Below are 17,530 nucleotides of genomic sequence, written 5' to 3'. Positions count from 1 at the left end.
GAACCGAGGGTTGGGCGGGGGTGGGGGGAGGTACATTTCAGATTCCTAATTGTTTGGATACCAAGCCAAGGTTGCATTTGCCAGCGTTACAAGGGAGAGGTGATTCCCCCACCTCCATCCAAGAGGTGCAAGCTTTTCAATAGCTGGAAAACCCACATCCACACCCACATGGCCAATGGAAAAGCTCATGGCTATTTTAGACAGCCAAGAAAGATTTCCAGAACATTTTGTGGCATCGGTTGCACTGAATTACAGGAGAGGAGGCCTGCATGGGTGGTTGGGGAATTCTCTATGGAATCTTATTATGGGTATTCATAGAATAGTAGAGTTGGAAGGGGCCTACAAGGCCATCGAGTCCAACCCCCTGCTCATTGCAGGAATCTACCTTAAAGCATACCTGACAGGTGGCTGTCCAGCTGCCTCTTGAAGGCCTCTAGTGTGGGAGAGCCCACAACCTCACCAGGCAACTGATTCCATTGTCGTACTGCTCTAAAAGTCAGAAAGTTTTTCCTGATGTCCAGCCGGAATCTGGCTTCCTGTAACTTGAGCCCGTTATTCCGTGTTCTGCACTCTGGGAGGATCGAGAAGAGATCCTGGCCCTCCTCTGTGTAACAACCTTTCAAGTATTTGAAGAGCGCTATCATGTCTCCCCTCAACCTTCTCTCATTGCCCAACTCCAGGACATGGTTTGCATGGAATGAGAAACCACTGCAGGGGAATTTTCACAAGGGTACTTTATGGTGGTGGCTGCAAAGAGTTCTTGATGGCTTGGCAACTGCCCCAACTATCCACCCTCACTGGGTTTGCACATAACAAGAGCTATGGCACCCACCAAAACGTGCCTGGAAAATTCAAAACGGTTGATGCAATGACAAGCCCCGTGGGGAAATTCACCCACAGGGTTAGCTTAATTACCCTCGGTAACGTAGCTTCTCATGGGAACCCGGCCAAGATGGCTTGTTGCCATGGGTTCTGGGCAGTTTGCTACAACAGCCAATGGGTTGGGCTACTTTTGCCAAGTTTGTGGGACAGAACAAGCTGTGCTGCTGAGGGTAATTATGCTAATCCCTGTAGCATGTGTGCGAGGGAGGAAATAAACCACCTTGGCTTATTTTCCCAATGTGATGGTGCAAACCCATACAAGGATACTTGTATGCTTTTCTTTGATGGAGTTCCTACTTCAGACAAGGAATGTAAATTGTTTACATTATCTACATTTCTAATTTTTAAAAAAGGTAAAAAGTTGCGTTTCGGCTGGGTGAAGATCTTTTCCTAAAGCTCAACGTGTTTCAGAAGTTGAACCTATGCATTCAGAACTAAGCAACCCTGACTTCAATGTAGATTACTCCCAGATAACTAGGCATAGAATTGCAGTCATGCCATGTAAACCTGTGAGATTTTATTAGTAGTTTGTTTGTTTGGAAAGTCTGTGTTTCACGATGGAGCGTTTAACTAGAATGTTAACTCCTCTGAGTATAAATAACAGGCAAGCAGAATGCAGTATGGATCTCTCTCTTTCCTGGAGGGTGGCTATGGATTCCCCTTGAAAATGTGGCTGATAGGTCTGTCACACACTGCTGCTCTGACCTGAACAGGGCCTGAACAGTCAAGAAGTATCATATACTGTGAGTGAAAGGCAGTGCTCCTCTACCGTGGCCTGTTTCTATGATCATCACAAGAATCAAGTGGGATTAAACAACTTCGTGCAGGAGATTTGTGGGTGCGTATGTGGGGATGTCACATGTTTGAAAGTCCCCGCATTCACAGACCCAGACAACTTCCTCTTTGCACATAAAGAAATACCACATCTGGGAGAAAATTTGACTGGACCCTTTTCCCTGAGATGCTAGCCTTCTATATGCAGGAACTGTTGTGCACGCACATGTATGCGGGGGCAAACAATGTGACCCTTTGTTTTGCTGCCTGAAATAGTACACTTCCAAGAGCAGCATTAGCACTTGGTCCAGAGGCAGTAAGCCTATATACACCAGTTACTGGGGAACATGGACGGGAGGGTGCTATTGCACCCATGTCCTGCTTGTGGGTTCCTGGGCCACAGCTGGTCGGCCACTGTGTGAACAGAATGCTGGACTACATGAACCCTTGGTCTGATCCAGCAGGGCTCTTCTTATGTTCTGTTGATTGTGTAAAGCAAGGCCAAACAACTTTGTACTCTCCTGACGTTCTGGACTATATAGTCCATAATCCTTGATCATCGACCATTTGAGCTGAGGCTGATGGGAGTTGTAGTCCAAACCATCTGGAGGGCACCAGGTTGCTTATCCCTGTTTAAAGTGGCCCTTATTTACACAGGATGGGGTAGGAGATTCCAGGTAGAATGAAGAGGGCTGTACCACTTCAGAATGCAGGTGGAGGTGTTACATTTCTAAACGTTCTTCCGTATTTTTAAAAAAATCCTTGCAAACTAGCAAGGCCCTCTTCTCTATGTGCTGATTTATTACACGTGGGGGGCATTAAAAAAAGATGCTCACCACTTGGCACAATCCAGAATTTGACTATATCCTGCACAATGCATTGAAGCACCCTTTTACTGTCCCCTGCTAATCCTACACCTGTTCTCTGCCACACGATGGAGAAGGCAATCATTTTCTCTTCTCATCCTCACCTCACGCTAAGCAGGCTGCCAGAGCCATCAGCCTCTCCCTAACTGGAAATATAGCTACATCCCTCTGTTAAGTGGGAAAAGCAAATACTTTTATCTGATAAAAGGATCTTAGGTTTGGAGTAGAGAAGTCCCACTCTGTACAGAGACGTGTTTCCAGAACATCACTACAACACGGTTAACCTAAGAGTTAATCCAGCCCTTGGGGGTACTGTTCTTTAAAATGTTAAAATAATAATAATGCATAGCAACAAAAGCTGCTAGCCTAGACTTAAAATTTGACAGAGCTGGAAAGGATTGAATTATTTCCTTAAATGCAGGCAACGTTATTCTTTTGAAGCAAAGCAAAGAATCAGCGGAAACCCCATGGGGAGAAGGAACTTTGGAGAAAAATAAAGGGCGGGGGGAGAAACTGATTTTCTTCTTGTCCCCTTTATCTAATGGGAAGCTTAACCACTTCTTTGGTTACTGCACAATGCCAACTGGCCATTAAGAATAAATAATAAGGCACACAGCGAAAGTAGTGAAGCCATTAAACAGATCAATGGCTGTTCCTGGTGTGTGCGCGCACGTGTATATAAAGACGTAGCACTATGCAAGTCAGGCCACCTCAAAAGAAATTATATATTTTGCACATCAAAGGTCTGCAGAAACATCCCCAATGGACCTGAAATTCACCCCCTCAACGACAAAAGTTACCGGCATAGATGCACCAACCAGGTACACACATTTAACGAACCGGGGTACAACGTGACACTGTTGTACTTTGCATCCTTTTGATATGAGAAATCATCGAGTAAAAAAACTCAAATCTAGGAATGTCACTAACCCACGCTGGTGCTTCCATGCTGTGAGAACAGTGAAAAGACAGTGCTATCCAATTGCGGATACGACACTCCAGTGCTATTATACACGCAAATCAACATTTTCAGCTCTAAACGACTCCACGGCGCAGTTAACCTAAGGGTTAATCCCGCCCTTGGGGCTACTATCTTAAATATGGCTGATGGCCTTCTATTCTATTGAGCCAATTCCTGGGTGCCCTAACTAACAAAATAGGGCACAGCTTAGGGCAGGGATGAAGAATCCCGTGAGCCCTGGGCTTCATGGGCACAGGCCAGAAGGGACGGGAGTCGTGGTCCAGAAACATCTGGGGACAACATAGGTTCTCCATCCCATGGTTTGCGCCTTCTAATTTTTAACACTGAAAGATGCAGGGCTCTCCAGCTAGCCCAAGCAGCTGGCAGAAACTAGCACGGGCTGCACAAACCATTACAGCTGGCTTCCTCCAGTCTTCACAGGGAAACCTTCTCCCAACCTTGCATCCTCGTAAAGTGATGGGGATCGCAGCTCCCATAAATGTGAGCCAAGGCCAAAGGGAGAAGGTACCCATGTTTTCTTTCCAGGCAATTTACCCATGCTCCTGGTTGTGTCCACCAAGAGCCTAGGCCCTCCCACTTGGGCGAGCCGACGGACGCCGCCTCTGCCCAGCCTCTCGCTGAGTCACCTGAAGTCGTCTCAGCCATTCTAACCGTTCACCTCCCCCCACGTCACCACCCACGCAATCACTACTCCTTATCAAGGTGGGCCCAATCTCCCCATTTGCCCGGTGGTGCACGATTGTGATCTTTCTAGGAAGGACCTGCATTGCCCACTCCCAACCGCCCAGGGAGTTTTGTAAACCGCCCAGAGAGCTTTGGCTATGGGGCACTATATAAATGTAATAAATAATAATGATGATGATGATGATGCACCTAGCACACTGCAGCGGCTAAAAGCAGTGCAATGAAAGGAGCACCTATGCCACTGTTGCGCTGATTTACCCTTGCCAGACATTAGCCAATTAATCCACCCCTATATATACACAGAGAGAAAGAGAGTAACTGTGTTGCATGTGTCTACTGTAGCGACAAAATACTCTTTGCCAAGCACGAGCCAGTTTATCAGCCTTCCCCAACCTGGTGCTCCCCAGGGGTTTTGAACTTCAGTTCCCATCAGCTCCAGCCAACATGGCAAACGGTCAGGAAGTCTGCAATTGTCATCCAAAGCATCCGGTGGGCCCCAGACTTCACAGGGGTGCCAGAGGGAAGCTTTCCCCCAAAACAGGCTGCAGAAGGCAGTCGTACACACAGAGACAGAGCGCCCCAATCCTGCACATGATTAACCTGGAAGCAAGTCTCACTTTGTTCAAGCAGGTTTACTGCAAAGTAAATGTCTACAGGATGACTGCGATGCAGTGCAGTCCTATAGGGGTCTACTCAGAAGGAAGCCCCTTTGACCCCAATGGGGCTTACTCCCAGGCAAACATGCTTAGGATTGCAGCCTTAAGTCTTAAAAAGCACTTTCGTGTCTCAAATACTCACTGTGTTTTAAATAATTCGTCATCTTTACCAATCCGAATTTTACTCTCCCCTTTTCCACCTGCCTAGTACTTTGACACCAGATCTTATAATGAACTCCAGCCTGGCCTTAACTGGAAGCTCCAATTACCAATGTGCAAGATCAGGGCCCGTCCTTAAAGTCATTGGATCCAGAAGTTTAGGCCCTGAACCTCTCAAGGCGCAGCAGCTCAAGGCCACGGAGGCTCCTCGTGAGCACCGTTGTGCCAACCCTGGCGTGGCAGGACAAGATCAATGCGCCGCACTCATGCCTCCGCCGCAGGGCAGAATGAATAAACCCCCTTTGCTGCATTACGAATTTAAGCTCTCTCTTTTTGCCTTGCTTTCCTTTAAAAGAGAAGAACTCAGAATCGTGTCAGAACAGCTGGAAGTCTGCTCGAGGGCATGTTCTGCCAAGGATCAGGAAAATCAACCCGCTCTCTCAACACCCTCCACACGCCTCCCTTTCCAAATCCAAGGCTTCTCAACTCCTTTCCAAACACGGGAGGGAAGGCAGGCAGGCAGGCAGACCGGCCGGCCAGCGGCGCTCCCATGCAGTCCCTAAAGGCGCACATAGATCGGATCGATGATGTGGTTCGGATTACTTTAATTAGCAGGAAAAAGCCCTCTCCCGATGGCCGGCTTGGCTAGCTTCCAGGAGAAGGAGCCGGCCGTTTTCTTTGGGCCACAAGGCGAAGACCAGGACGACGGTTCTGATTACAAAAGCGCGCAGAAATCCGAACCCTTTACTCCCAGGTGGCGGTTACCCTTGCAGGAGAGGCGGATGGGGACAGGGAAGGAGGGCGAGGGGGCTGCCGTCGTCCCCATACCAACTCACAGCTGCCCTACGATTTGCACACACACCCCGTTCCAAGCCTACCCGGGGTGTGTGGGGGTGAAAGAGGGCTTGCACGCGTGCCTTCACCACCAGCAGCCCTCTCTTACGCACACGCGCCACCCCTCTGCTGGCAGCCTGGGAAAGTAAGTAACCCGGGAGGAGGGGACCCTCGCCCGCTTACCGGACTCCGCCGGAGGAAGGGAAGGGAAAGGAGGCGCCGCCCGTCCCCCAACCCGCTCCCCTCGCCTGCCCCGTCCCCGCGGCCAGCCGGCGCCTCGCAGCGTCTCACCTCCGTCCCGTCCAGTTCCATGTCCACCAGCTCCATGTCGGGCCAAGGATCCGCTCCCAGCTGGGCAAGCGGCATCGCGGCTGCTTCCTCAGAGCCCCGCGAGCCCCTTGGCAGGAGATCCGCGCCGTGGCCTCCTGCGCCCGCCCGCCTGCCTTCCTGCCTCTCCCCCTGGTTGTAGCCGCGCTCGCTTCGCGCCGGGCTGCGGCTAGGCGCTTCTGCTGCGCCCCGAGACTTCCCGGGCAGCTCCTTTTCCCCACCAGCAACAACGCCGCCGGCAGCAGCAGCAGCAAGCAGCAAGCAGCGTCCGGCACCGAGCTCCCCTTGGAAGCAGGCGGAGCCGGAGCCGCCAAACGCCGGCCCCTGGCGCCCGATTGGCCGCTCGGCCTTGCGGGGAAGGAGCTCCGCCTGGCCTGCAGTCCGCGGCGGGCTTGCTCCGGGGGAAGGGCGGGGAGGAGGAGGAGCAGCCCCGCCCGCCCCGCCGCTGCTCCAGGTAGCAGCTCTGTGCTTTGCAGCTCCTCCTCCTGCAAAATGGGCCTCTCCTTCGGAATTCCGGAGTCCTGGCCGCCGCTGAAGCGCGCGGTTTTGCAGCCCGCCCCGCGCTAAAGTGGGTTTACTCGGAAGCAAGCCCTGTTGATTTCCAGTGGGGGGGAGGATTTCCCCCCTCCAAGGCCGTGATCGCAGAGCCGAAAGGATTGGGCTTAAGTCCAATGTTAGCCCTACCTAGAGTAGAGCCGTTGAACTGAATGGGACCTGGGTCTACTCTACATGGGACGTAATTTGGGGTTTGGCCCCACCCACGTCCCCCCGCGAAGCTTTTTGGCCGCGTGCCAACACGCGTGCCTTTGTCCTCCGCTGTTAAGTGATCCGGAAATAAACCCCACCCTGTTTCTGCTCCTAACCTGGATTGGAATGCGATTCTATACCTGGGGGTCAGGGACATCAAAGGCAATGGGATTGGCTTTCTAACAAGACGTTATCCGTGCAGAAGAAGAATCCGGACCCAGGTTCAAATAGCTCCGCCCATTAAGGCCACTGGGCCATTTACTATGGGGTGGGGTGAGATGCAGTTAGGTAATTTTAGACTCTGGGCTGAATGGTCCTGCTTCAGAAGGTGGTTCGCCACCCCTGTCAATAGGTTTGGGAGACTTCCTGCTCATTCTGCTGAATGGGGCCTTGCACCTCTACCCTGCTGGAGCGCAAACTTTCATAAGAACATAAAAGCCATGCTGGGTCAGGCCAAGGTCTATCGTGTCCGGCGTTCCTTTCACACCATGGAATTCTGTTCACACTTGTAGGGTGTGCAACAGCACCCTCCTGCCCACATTCCCCAGCAACTGGTGTACATAAGCCTCTGATACCGAAGGTAGCGTATCACCACCAGGACCGGTAGCCATCGATAGCTTAATACTCCAGGAATTTGCCCTGGGCCATAGCTAGACCGGGCAAAATCCCAGGGTGATCCTTGGGATCATCCCTGTGCATCCACATGACGGACAAGGGATCCCAGGAGCAGGGAGGGATGTTCCCTCCCTTGCCCTGGGATCTCGCCCTCCCCTTCGAGTCCGCTTTTTCCACAGTCTCGGGCTAATCCCGAGACCATGGAATGTGTGTGTGGGTGTTGCAGTTTGTCCCAGTTCTTCGTGGTTACTCGCGAGGAACTAGGACCCACACATGATTGTGTGCAAAAGGTAGGTTTTTAAAATTTTAAATTAATTTCCCCGCTCCCCCCACCCCACCCCCGATGGGCGCAGAAGTCTGCACCCATCCGGGGTGGGGTGGGAAATTAATTTAAAATAAAAAACCCTACCTTTTGCCCATGACCGTCCGTGTGCTCTTCTTCGTTAACAAAAAAAAATGGCAGCCGCTCCCTCCAAGGTCGTTGCGTGTCGCATGTAAACAGAGGGGGAGATCTTGTGATAAAAATATCGCGAGATCCTCACCCCTCTGTCGCGTTAGACCGGTAGGTCTAGCTGAGGCCCTGGAGTTAATTGCTTTTCACCCAGGTGAAAGGATGCTGAGAACACCAAGGCCAGAGGTACACCGAGCAGGATATGGCACTCTGAAAACGGTTTGAAAACTGTATGTGCAGTGTGTCCTGGGCCCCAACAGTTGTCACTACAGTTATAAAGCATTTTAAAGCAATAGTGTAGATACTGCCCCAGTCAAGAGGGATGTGATGAGGACAGGCCAGTGGGTAAAGTCAAGTGGGTTTATACGCACCCCACTGAAATTTTAAAAAAGTTTCTTTTTTCCATTTTAAATTTTTATTTATTTTCTACATTTCTATCCTGTGCAATAGCTGAGGCTCTCCAGATGGTTCACTGAAACAAAATGTAAATCCATGAAAATACAGTGACGTAATAAATACAGTAATAAATACATCTATAAACCTTAAAGGGTTGGATTCAGGACAAGAGGAAGGGCTCTCCTCATGGAAGGTCCCTCTGACAGATTTTTGGGAATCCCCCCCCCCAAATACTACAGCTCATCCCATTCAACAGGGTCCTCTGAGCGTAGCATTTTCAGAAGTTTGGAAGGGCTGCCATGAGAAGGAGGGGGCGGGGAAGCCCACTTCTGCTAGTGAAGATGATCCAGCTTAAATCCAGATCCACCCCCAAATATTTTTAAAGTGTGTTTTTAAATAAATCCAATTAAGCACCAAAATCCTGCTGACCTTAATAACACTATAGCACATCTTGTTTTGCCTTAGATCACACCTGGTGTGATCTTACTTGTTAACTTGGCTGTTCATCAAGAAGTTCTACAAAATAAAAATGAAGGGATCTGAATCATGAAACTCAGCATTCTTAAGGAGTAGCAGTGGAAGCTATGCAGGGCCAGTGATTAATTTCTTGAAGTGAAGAGGAGGATGACCTGAAGTTACACTCCCACTAGTAGCCATTTATGGCCTTCTCCTCCAAGAATTTATCCAACCCCCTTTTAAAGCCATCCAAATTGGTGGCCGTCACCACATCTGGTAGCGAATTCCAGAGTTGAACTGGGCATGTGAAGAAGTACTTATTTTATTATTTATTTATTTATTTAAAGCATTTTTATAGCGCCGCCTCACCATTTCTGGCATCGAGGCGCTTTACAATAACATATAAAGCAATTCCATTAAAACCCTCACCCTCAAACCATTAAAAGCCCTCAACCCCAATTTAAACCACCCCCTCCCCAAACTCTTGTGAAAATAAAAACGCCTTACAAAGGCATTTGAAGCAATTGAGAGTGGGAGCCTTTCTAATCTCCAGGGGCACATCATTCCATAACCGGGGGCCAACCACTGAAAAAGCCCTGGCCCCCCGCAAGTACTTCCTTTTATCTGTCCCAAATCTCCCACCAATCAGATTCATAGGATGACCCTGGGCTCTAATATTATGAGGGAGAAAAATGTCTCCCTCTGAGCATTTATCGCATGCTCAGAAGCACTCTCTTTAGTATTCATGTGTTCCGTGATTGAGATGCAGCTCTGAGACTGGTTCTGGTGCTAAGTCTAAGCTCAGATACAACGTATCTTAGAACCTTTTATTTATTTTGTCTTTAACATCTAATGCCATTGCATCCCCCCTCCCCTCCCCTCCCCTCCACACCATCAATTTTCCTCTGAGACACTAAGGACTAGAAGCATGAGTGGACTGGCACATCTGTAGCTACATCTGTTGCCGTCACATGGCAATTTCCCCAGATCATCATGAAATCAAATGCCCACCACTGCTCGTTGGACATTAAGTAGACTTGGTATGGAAAGCTATAGCTTGAACTTCCAAGCTCTTGAAATGCCAACCAATTTGAAGAGTCATGCTGGGTGGAACGCAGGCAGGGCAAATCTGTAAGTTGCACTTTTACCCGCATTCACACTTAAAATTCTCAAGTTCTTTCTCTCCCAAATATGAATGACCTTGCGAATTTTGGTAAAACCATATGAAAAACAAACTGAAACTAAATTCTCACATCTTCACCAGCCAAATTCAATGGGTAGAGCTATTGCCAGCATAGACAGGACCTTGATGTGCCTGCCTGCCATACTGATGTTAAAAATGGCTAAATACATGGGGTTCAAACCCAGACTTTTGAGAGCAAACATTTAAAGCCCTGGCCCTAGATGGATGAATTTATCAGTTTCAGTTTCTCCCACGTACAAAATGTTTTAATCACACGTGCTTTTTGTTCCAAAATTAGAGAACTTGGCAAAGATCATCTTCAGGGCTGTGGAATGAGCTCCAGAGAGAGGTTTGCCTGTCACCTACGTTGTACTCTTTCCAGTGCCAGGTGAAGACCTTTTTAATTTTCCTAGTATTTTAGAATTTTAGCATCCTAGTTTTTTAACTCTGTATTTTAAATCTGTAAAATATCTGCATTGCTGCTCGGTTTTATTCTGGTTGTACTTTTATATTTTGTTTTTATATTGTGATTTGTGTTTCCATATTTTATACTTCAAGCTATACTCTACAGCAGTGGTTCCCAAAGTGGGCGGTACTGCCCCCTTGGGGGCGGTGGGATTGCATAGGGGGGCGTTAAGAGGCAAAGGGGTGGCAGGGGGGCGCTCGAGGTGGCCTTTTCCGAAAAGCGCCTCTCCAGAAGGTCTTAAAACCCAGGGACATTTTTATGGGAGAAGGTAGTTTGGTCCCAAGCCATATAGGGGAAGAATCCACACATGTATTAATACCGTTTAAGAAGAGTCCTTTTAACTGTGAATTGAAATGTTTCAAAAGCACCAAAACGCTAATGCAGAGACATACCCTGCTTGGTGTGCCCTGCCACGCCGGCTGCAAAACAGAGGCGTTTGCTCTCTTTTCCCTCCCTCCCTCGGCAAGCCTGCAGTGGGTGCTTCGGATTTTGAATAAATATTCAATTAATTGTTACTGTTTTAAATTTTATTGTTATTATCTTCCTTAGTGGGTCGTTGAAAACCGCTATTCTGAATAATGATTTTTATAGTGTAGGGTAGGGGGCACTGGGCATGAGTTTGTGGAACCAAGGGGGTGGTGACCTGAAAAAGTTTGGGAACCACTGCTCTACAGTTTTAATTTTTGTGGACTGCCCAGAGAGCTTTGGCTATTGGGCGGTATAGAAATAAATAAATGTTAGTAAATTCTTACAAAACCAAACTGAAATGAAATCCCCACTCATCCCTAGGAGAGAGTCCTTTCAAGGTCCAAACCACCAGGGAGGTGAACAAAACCCTTGTTGTTTGGTTGTTTTAACTGCTGGGAAATCTCTGACCCCAGAAGTCAAGCTTGCCAATGGTACGCAGGGAAAATGTGTTTTTTAAAAAACAGTTTCCTCTTTGTTTACTCCGAAGTCACCAGGCAGGTAGCACAGTCACTGCTTCATTGTCAAGGTCACACACAGAGCGGGAAGTTAATGCTCAACGTCCATGGGGTTTATGCAGGGAACGTAGCACAGCAGCAGCAGCAGTAGCACCCCCCCCATACAGCTTGCAAGCCAACAGAGGACTTCAGCTGTTCCTTCTCCACCCCCTCCTTAACAGACCTGATTAGCTCAAGCATTTCATCTTGAGGAAATTGGCATATTGACGGTGTACCTGACAACGATAATGGGGAGTTAAAAGTATTACAGGCTGAATTTAAATGAGAAGTGAAATCATAACCCATTTGTTCTGGCACTTCAGAAAGGTGCCAGAAAGACCAAACAAAAGAATGATTGATAAACGCAGACTAGCAAGACTTCTCAAATCTGGTGCGCTGAACTACAACCCCCATCATCCCCAGCCAGCCCCTGTCCTGCTGGTTGGGAATGATCTGAGTGGTGATCCGACACATTTGGAGAGCGCCAGGTTGGAGAAGGCTGAACTGTAGCTTGCTTGGTATTCCGCAGCCACTGAGTGCGTTCAGTCCTCGTAATTTCATTTCATTTATTACATTTCTACACAATGCCCCATCGCTGAAGCTCTCTGGGCGGTTCACAAAAATGAAAAACCATTCAAAAATACATTATATGAAGTGCAAAACAGATCACACACACACACACACACACACAGGCAACGCATATCTAAAAACAATTTTCTAAACAATCAACCAAAGACAATCCAGGATCTGATTAAAAACTCACTGAATGCTGCCAAATGCCTGAGAGAAGAGGGCAGTTTTAGTCTGGTGCTGAAAAGATCACAATGTTGGCACCAGGCAGGCCTTGTCAGGTAGAATTGGGGGGGAAGCCACCACCAAGAAGGCCCTCTCCCTTGTATGTATATGTGTATGTATGTATTACATTTATTTACCACCCCATAGCCAAAGCTCTCTGGGTGGTTTACAAAGTCTCCCTCAGAGGAGGCACCCTCCAGATGTGTTGGATTGCAACTCCCATAATTCCCAGCCAACATAGAGGGAGGCTGCCTTCGGGTCTTCCCTCCATAAGGTTTTAATGTACTTACGCATACCTTGGGATTGCCCCACACCTTCTTATAGCCCTCTAGACATTTTGGGATTCCAATTTCCATCAGCACTGGCCAGCATGGCCAGTGGTCCAGTGCAATGGGAGTTGTAATTTTGCATTGCAAAATTTGTAATTTTGCATTGCTGCTGTTTTTATCTGGTTGAGCTTTTATATTGTATTTTATATTATGGTTTTATACTGTTGTATACTGTTGTTTTATACTTTGAATGGTTTTAATTTTTGTGAACCGCCCAGAGAGCTCCGGCTATTGGGCGGTATAGAAATGTAATAAATAAATAAATAAATAAACATCTGGGGGGCCAAAGTCCCCCAGCCCTATTGCATAGAATTGTCACAGACTATACCTTTTGCCTGTTACGGCCAGGTGGTCCCATTGCTTCCAGATAGGGTGGCCCTCCAGGTGTGACTACAGTCCCCATCATCCCTGACCATGTTGGCAGGGGCTGGTGGGAGTTGGAATCCAACAGGACCACAGATCCCATGCTTTACAGTTTCCCCTTCTATAACCATGTGCGTATCTATTTATCTATCTGTTAATGAAAGATAATATTTCATCCACCAGACAAAGTTGGTTCTAGTCCATAAAAAGCTTCTGCTGTGAAGAATCTGTTAATCTTTAAAGCTGCCACATGATTCTTTGTTTTGTTTGCTGGTAACAGACTAACAGAGCCTCTTTCAAAGCAATCTGTTAGTGTGAGCTTAAAGATTTATGTTTTTGCAAGTTATAAATGCTTACTCGAGTTTAATTTGTTACTTGTGAATGTATGAAAGACTTATTTCAGTACAGAAGTGCCAGTCAGGATAGCAACAGCATGACAGGTAGGACGAGATGAATAACGTTGCCAATTGTCAAGGGGGCCATCAATAGATCCTTCCCTGTAATAAAATGATGATATGCAGCGAGACTTCTGCAGGCGTGTCTTCGCTTCCCGTGCAGACTAAAATGAACGAACTACAATAATAACAAAGACACAGAAAGAGAGGAGAGAGAACACCACAGGAACATGACTGCCATTCACAGCCACGTCTGCTCCTTTGATGTGAACAGAAAGGAGAGAGAACAGCATTGGGAGACATCAGTGAAAGCACAGTTAGGGAAAAAAGAAAGAGAAAAGAAAGCAACATTGCTGGCTCCCTCTGGAGCAGAATTTCAGTTCACTTGTGAACTGCTGCTGATGTAAAAATGATGATCAATAAACTCACGGTGGAGAATCAACAGAATCAGTCCCTCAGCTCCTCCTTCAGTGTGCCCCTCCAACTCCCCTTCGTCCCACAAGGGCACAGAGCTGCCTTATACTGAGCTACTGTACATTATAGGTCCAGCGTTATTGTCTACCGGTAGCTCCGATGTTACTGGGGCAGTGAATCCGCTCTGGGTTTCAGTCAGGGGCTATCTAAAGTACGTACCTTGGAGAGCTCCTTTAGGGTTCAGACTGAAATCCGGAGCAGATTGCCTGCGCCACTGATATCGGAGCCACCAGCCTCTGCTGCTGGCTCTCCAATCTAGCGTCTTTCCTATCTCTCCTGCAACCTGATCCTTTAACTTGGGATGGGGAAGTCGCTATGAATCTGACCAATTATTAAGATCTGGGGAAGAGGGCCTGAGGGGGGGGGCATTACATGCACAGGCCCATTTGTCAGGCATTCACACGGGCATTGTCCTGCATTGCTCCCAAATTATGGAATGCGCTCCCTAAAGAACTACAACTGTCCTCTTGGCTTTTAGAAAGAGTGTAAAGATGCATCTTTTCAATTTAGTTGGAGTTGCTGAAAGGCACAAAATTGGGGGAAGGCTGCTCTAATCTGTTGTCTTTAACTAATGCATTTAGGGTGCAATCCTATGCATGTTGCTAGATTTTCATGTGCCTTTAGCCATGAAAATAAAGATGCTGAAGCTGGACATTTTTCTCACGCAAATATCCTGTTTACATAGGGTGATGGGGTATCAACAGCTCACGAAACAACCCCGGACCATTCTGCCAGCTTACTATTTAATATCCTTCCTTGCTCTCTCTCTCACTCTCTCTGAGTGTGTGTAAACACACCTGTAAATTCACACTAAGGCACCACCTAGTTGTCTAAGATTTGACTGTGGTGGGTGAGTGTACGTGTGTGCTATGGCCCATAGGCATGACTGAGTTCGGTGAGTTTTGGACAACTCTCTTTCAATCAAAAATAAGATGTATGGATGATGAAGCCACAGATGTTTTGGATCACCTCTCTCAGAATTCCTGACCATTGACCTTGCTGGCTGGGGCTAGGGGAAGCTGAAGTCTAAATCATCTGGAGGACACCAAGTTGGAGAAGGCTGGTCTTCATGGATGCCCATACTAAGAATTCAAAGAAGAGGTGCCTCCTGGTTGTCTCAGGGAGCTAATAAGTCTAAATCAGCCCAACTATGGCTTTCAGCCAGCTCACCGCACCCAGGAACGCTTGTCCCTTCTTCTCCTGGGGGAACACCTCTGGGCATGCATGATGTTCCAACACGTGCAGTTAGACCAGCCATCCAGCTAGCACAGAGGTGGCTGCTGGGGAGAGGAGGAATGACCCACATAGCTAAACAAAAGTGAGGGCTCGGACTTGAAGTGAGTAAAACAAAAACTGTAACAGGAACACTGGTGGTGGTGACCTCTCTTTCACAGCCTTCCCCAAACATATATTGAAACTACTTCTGGGCTGGTTCTCAACATAGCCACTCAACATGGACTTTCTAGCCATCATGGCTCAGTATCATTGATGGAGTTCCAATGCAATCCTATATGTAATCTACTCAGAAATAAGTCAAATTGCATTTAATGGGGCTTATTTCTGGGTAAGTGTGGTATAGGATTGCAGCCCTCTCCCCCTTTCAAAGCCATCTAAACTAGCAGCTGTCATCTGGCAGTGAATTCCATAATTATTAATCACGCCTTGTGTGTGAAGAAGTTCTTTGCATGTCTCAACAGCTACATGGCACAAGACATTCAGCTTAGCACAGTGTTCCATGTCACGCTCAGGAAAGAAAACTTATAAAAAGTTTTATACTGCTGTGCAACTGTTAAACATACAGGCGGTCAGCCAGGAAAGAAGTAGTAGAAATGTGGTGGTTAACTCTTCTGCTTACTACATACACTGACAGTAAAGAAAATAAAAGTCTTTCTAGTATTTTGATTCAGATAACATTCCTGCAGGCATGTTTTAACAATAAAATAAAATGTCCAGCGCCATGTATTTTTTTAAATTATTTTTAAAAAAGCAAGACTGCAGTTTTTCCTCTGTCCTGCACCAATTGTAAGTTTCAGTAAAACCATCTTGCTTCTATTCACTGGTTTAAGTTAAAATGATCCCACAACAGCTCCGATTTAACAGCTAAGCGTTTGCCAATGCTATTGGTTAAAATAGGGATGGTTAGACAGTATTTTGAGGTCCATCGCTGGATCTCCAACCCATTTCTGGGGTACCACCCATTGCCTGATGGTTACTGGAATCCTGGCTAAGAGCGCTAGGCTTAGCTGGATTTTGATATAATCTGGCAAACACTTCTAACATTCTTTATCAAAAGTGCAAGCCTGTGGTGGGATTGATCAACACAGATTAGTTACACTTTAAGTAATCCTCAATACTTGCTCTGGTTTTGTCAGTTTGAAACATTTTGGTGAACTATGAGGATTGAACTAATATATATATTATATATATATTTAAGTAGGCCACACAAGCTGGACACCAACACACTCCTAGCTTTGAAATGGCAAAACGAGACTCATTTAGAGTTTCCAAAAAGCTGGTTCCTAAAACGGCTGAAGGGGCAGGTTGGCAGTCGGGCGAATGGATCAGAAAAAGTGACAAGTCAATCAATCAATCATTAGGGATGGGTGTGTGTGCGTGCGTGCGCGCACGCACGCTGTCTTTTGATTTATATAGGAAAAGTCTTTTCTGACAAGACGTGGGGGTAGGGGGTGTTTAACAGCTCACCTTCCAGCCCAGTTTATCAGTACTAAATTCACCTGAAAGATTACAAAATGGCATTTCCATTGTCGTCGGCAGTTTAAAAATTCATGCCGTTGATACTTCCAACAAGATGTTTTTTCATGCTTGAAGAATGGCGCCCCAATTTGCACACCCTTCTTAACACTTCACACAATTGAAAATAAGCACACCAGTTTGACAAGTGAAGAAGGTGCTTCCACCGGGGAAGGGAGAGATCACTGTTACCAAAGATCTGAACTGATCACTTGCAGAGTTGTTTTTTTTAATTAGGGCCACATGCAATTCAGCAGAGGGCTACACAGGTCCACAGGCTGCCAAGCCCTGTAATAAAGGAATTGTCCGACTATGGAATTTGGAATACTGTATTAGCATCCCATATATTTGTCCTTGCCCAAATATTCCTAACTGTGACAAAACCCCAGTTTTACTAAATTAGGGAAATCACAGCTCTAGGTTTGGGCCCATATGTCCTCCTCTTTGCAGAATTCGAGTTGGCAGGCTGCAGAGACATTCTAGGTGCAGAGATGTATCCATACACACCTACCTGTTTAGGAATAACTAGTTCTCTTTCCTTAACGCAAGTCACAGAGTTCATCGGATGTACAAATCCCATGCAAAGAACAAAGTGCGCATTCTGAGCAGCAAAACCCCTTCAGGGAAACAGTTCCTTGTGTTTTAAAAAAGGGAAAGGAAACAGAAACCCCGGTGGCGTTCCTCAGCTGAAACCTGTGGGTGCAGATTTAGAAGAACAGTAATTTATTTCTTGGCATGCCAAAGATTTCTTTGCTGCAGGTTCTTGCAGAAATGAGTTAATTATTGCAACAGGAACTGCAGCAGTGTGTCTATTGTGTTTGTGTGTGTGTGTATGTGTTCATTTCCCCTTAGTTGAAATCCATTATCGAATCTCCTAAGGCAGGGAGAGAAGGCTAGCAATGGCTACTAGTCTTGATGGCCATGTGCTACCTCTAGGATCAGAGGCAATAAGCCCATGTGCACCAGTTGCTGGGGAACATGGG

At 47.0% G+C, this 17,530-nt stretch overlaps 1 protein-coding gene across 2 annotated transcripts in view; it reads right to left on the bottom strand.

The window, feature by feature from the left end:
- RPS6KA1 (ribosomal protein S6 kinase A1) overlaps positions 1-6,276 on the bottom strand; it is a 109,948-nt gene extending 103,672 nt beyond the window's left edge. For both annotated transcript variants that reach the window (XM_063140112.1, XM_063140113.1), the window contains exon 1: positions 6,129-6,276. In XM_063140112.1, the coding sequence (XP_062996182.1) occupies positions 6,129-6,203 (75 nt within the window). In that variant the 5' untranslated portion in view covers positions 6,204-6,276. The remainder of the gene's footprint in view (positions 1-6,128) is intronic.
- Positions 6,277-17,530: the final 11,254 nt, after the last annotated feature.

Source organism: Elgaria multicarinata, chromosome 13 (assembly GCF_023053635.1).
Source record: "Elgaria multicarinata webbii isolate HBS135686 ecotype San Diego chromosome 13, rElgMul1.1.pri, whole genome shotgun sequence".
NCBI lineage: Eukaryota > Metazoa > Chordata > Lepidosauria > Squamata > Anguidae > Elgaria > Elgaria multicarinata.
This window is presented reverse-complemented; position numbering and strand designations above follow the sequence as displayed.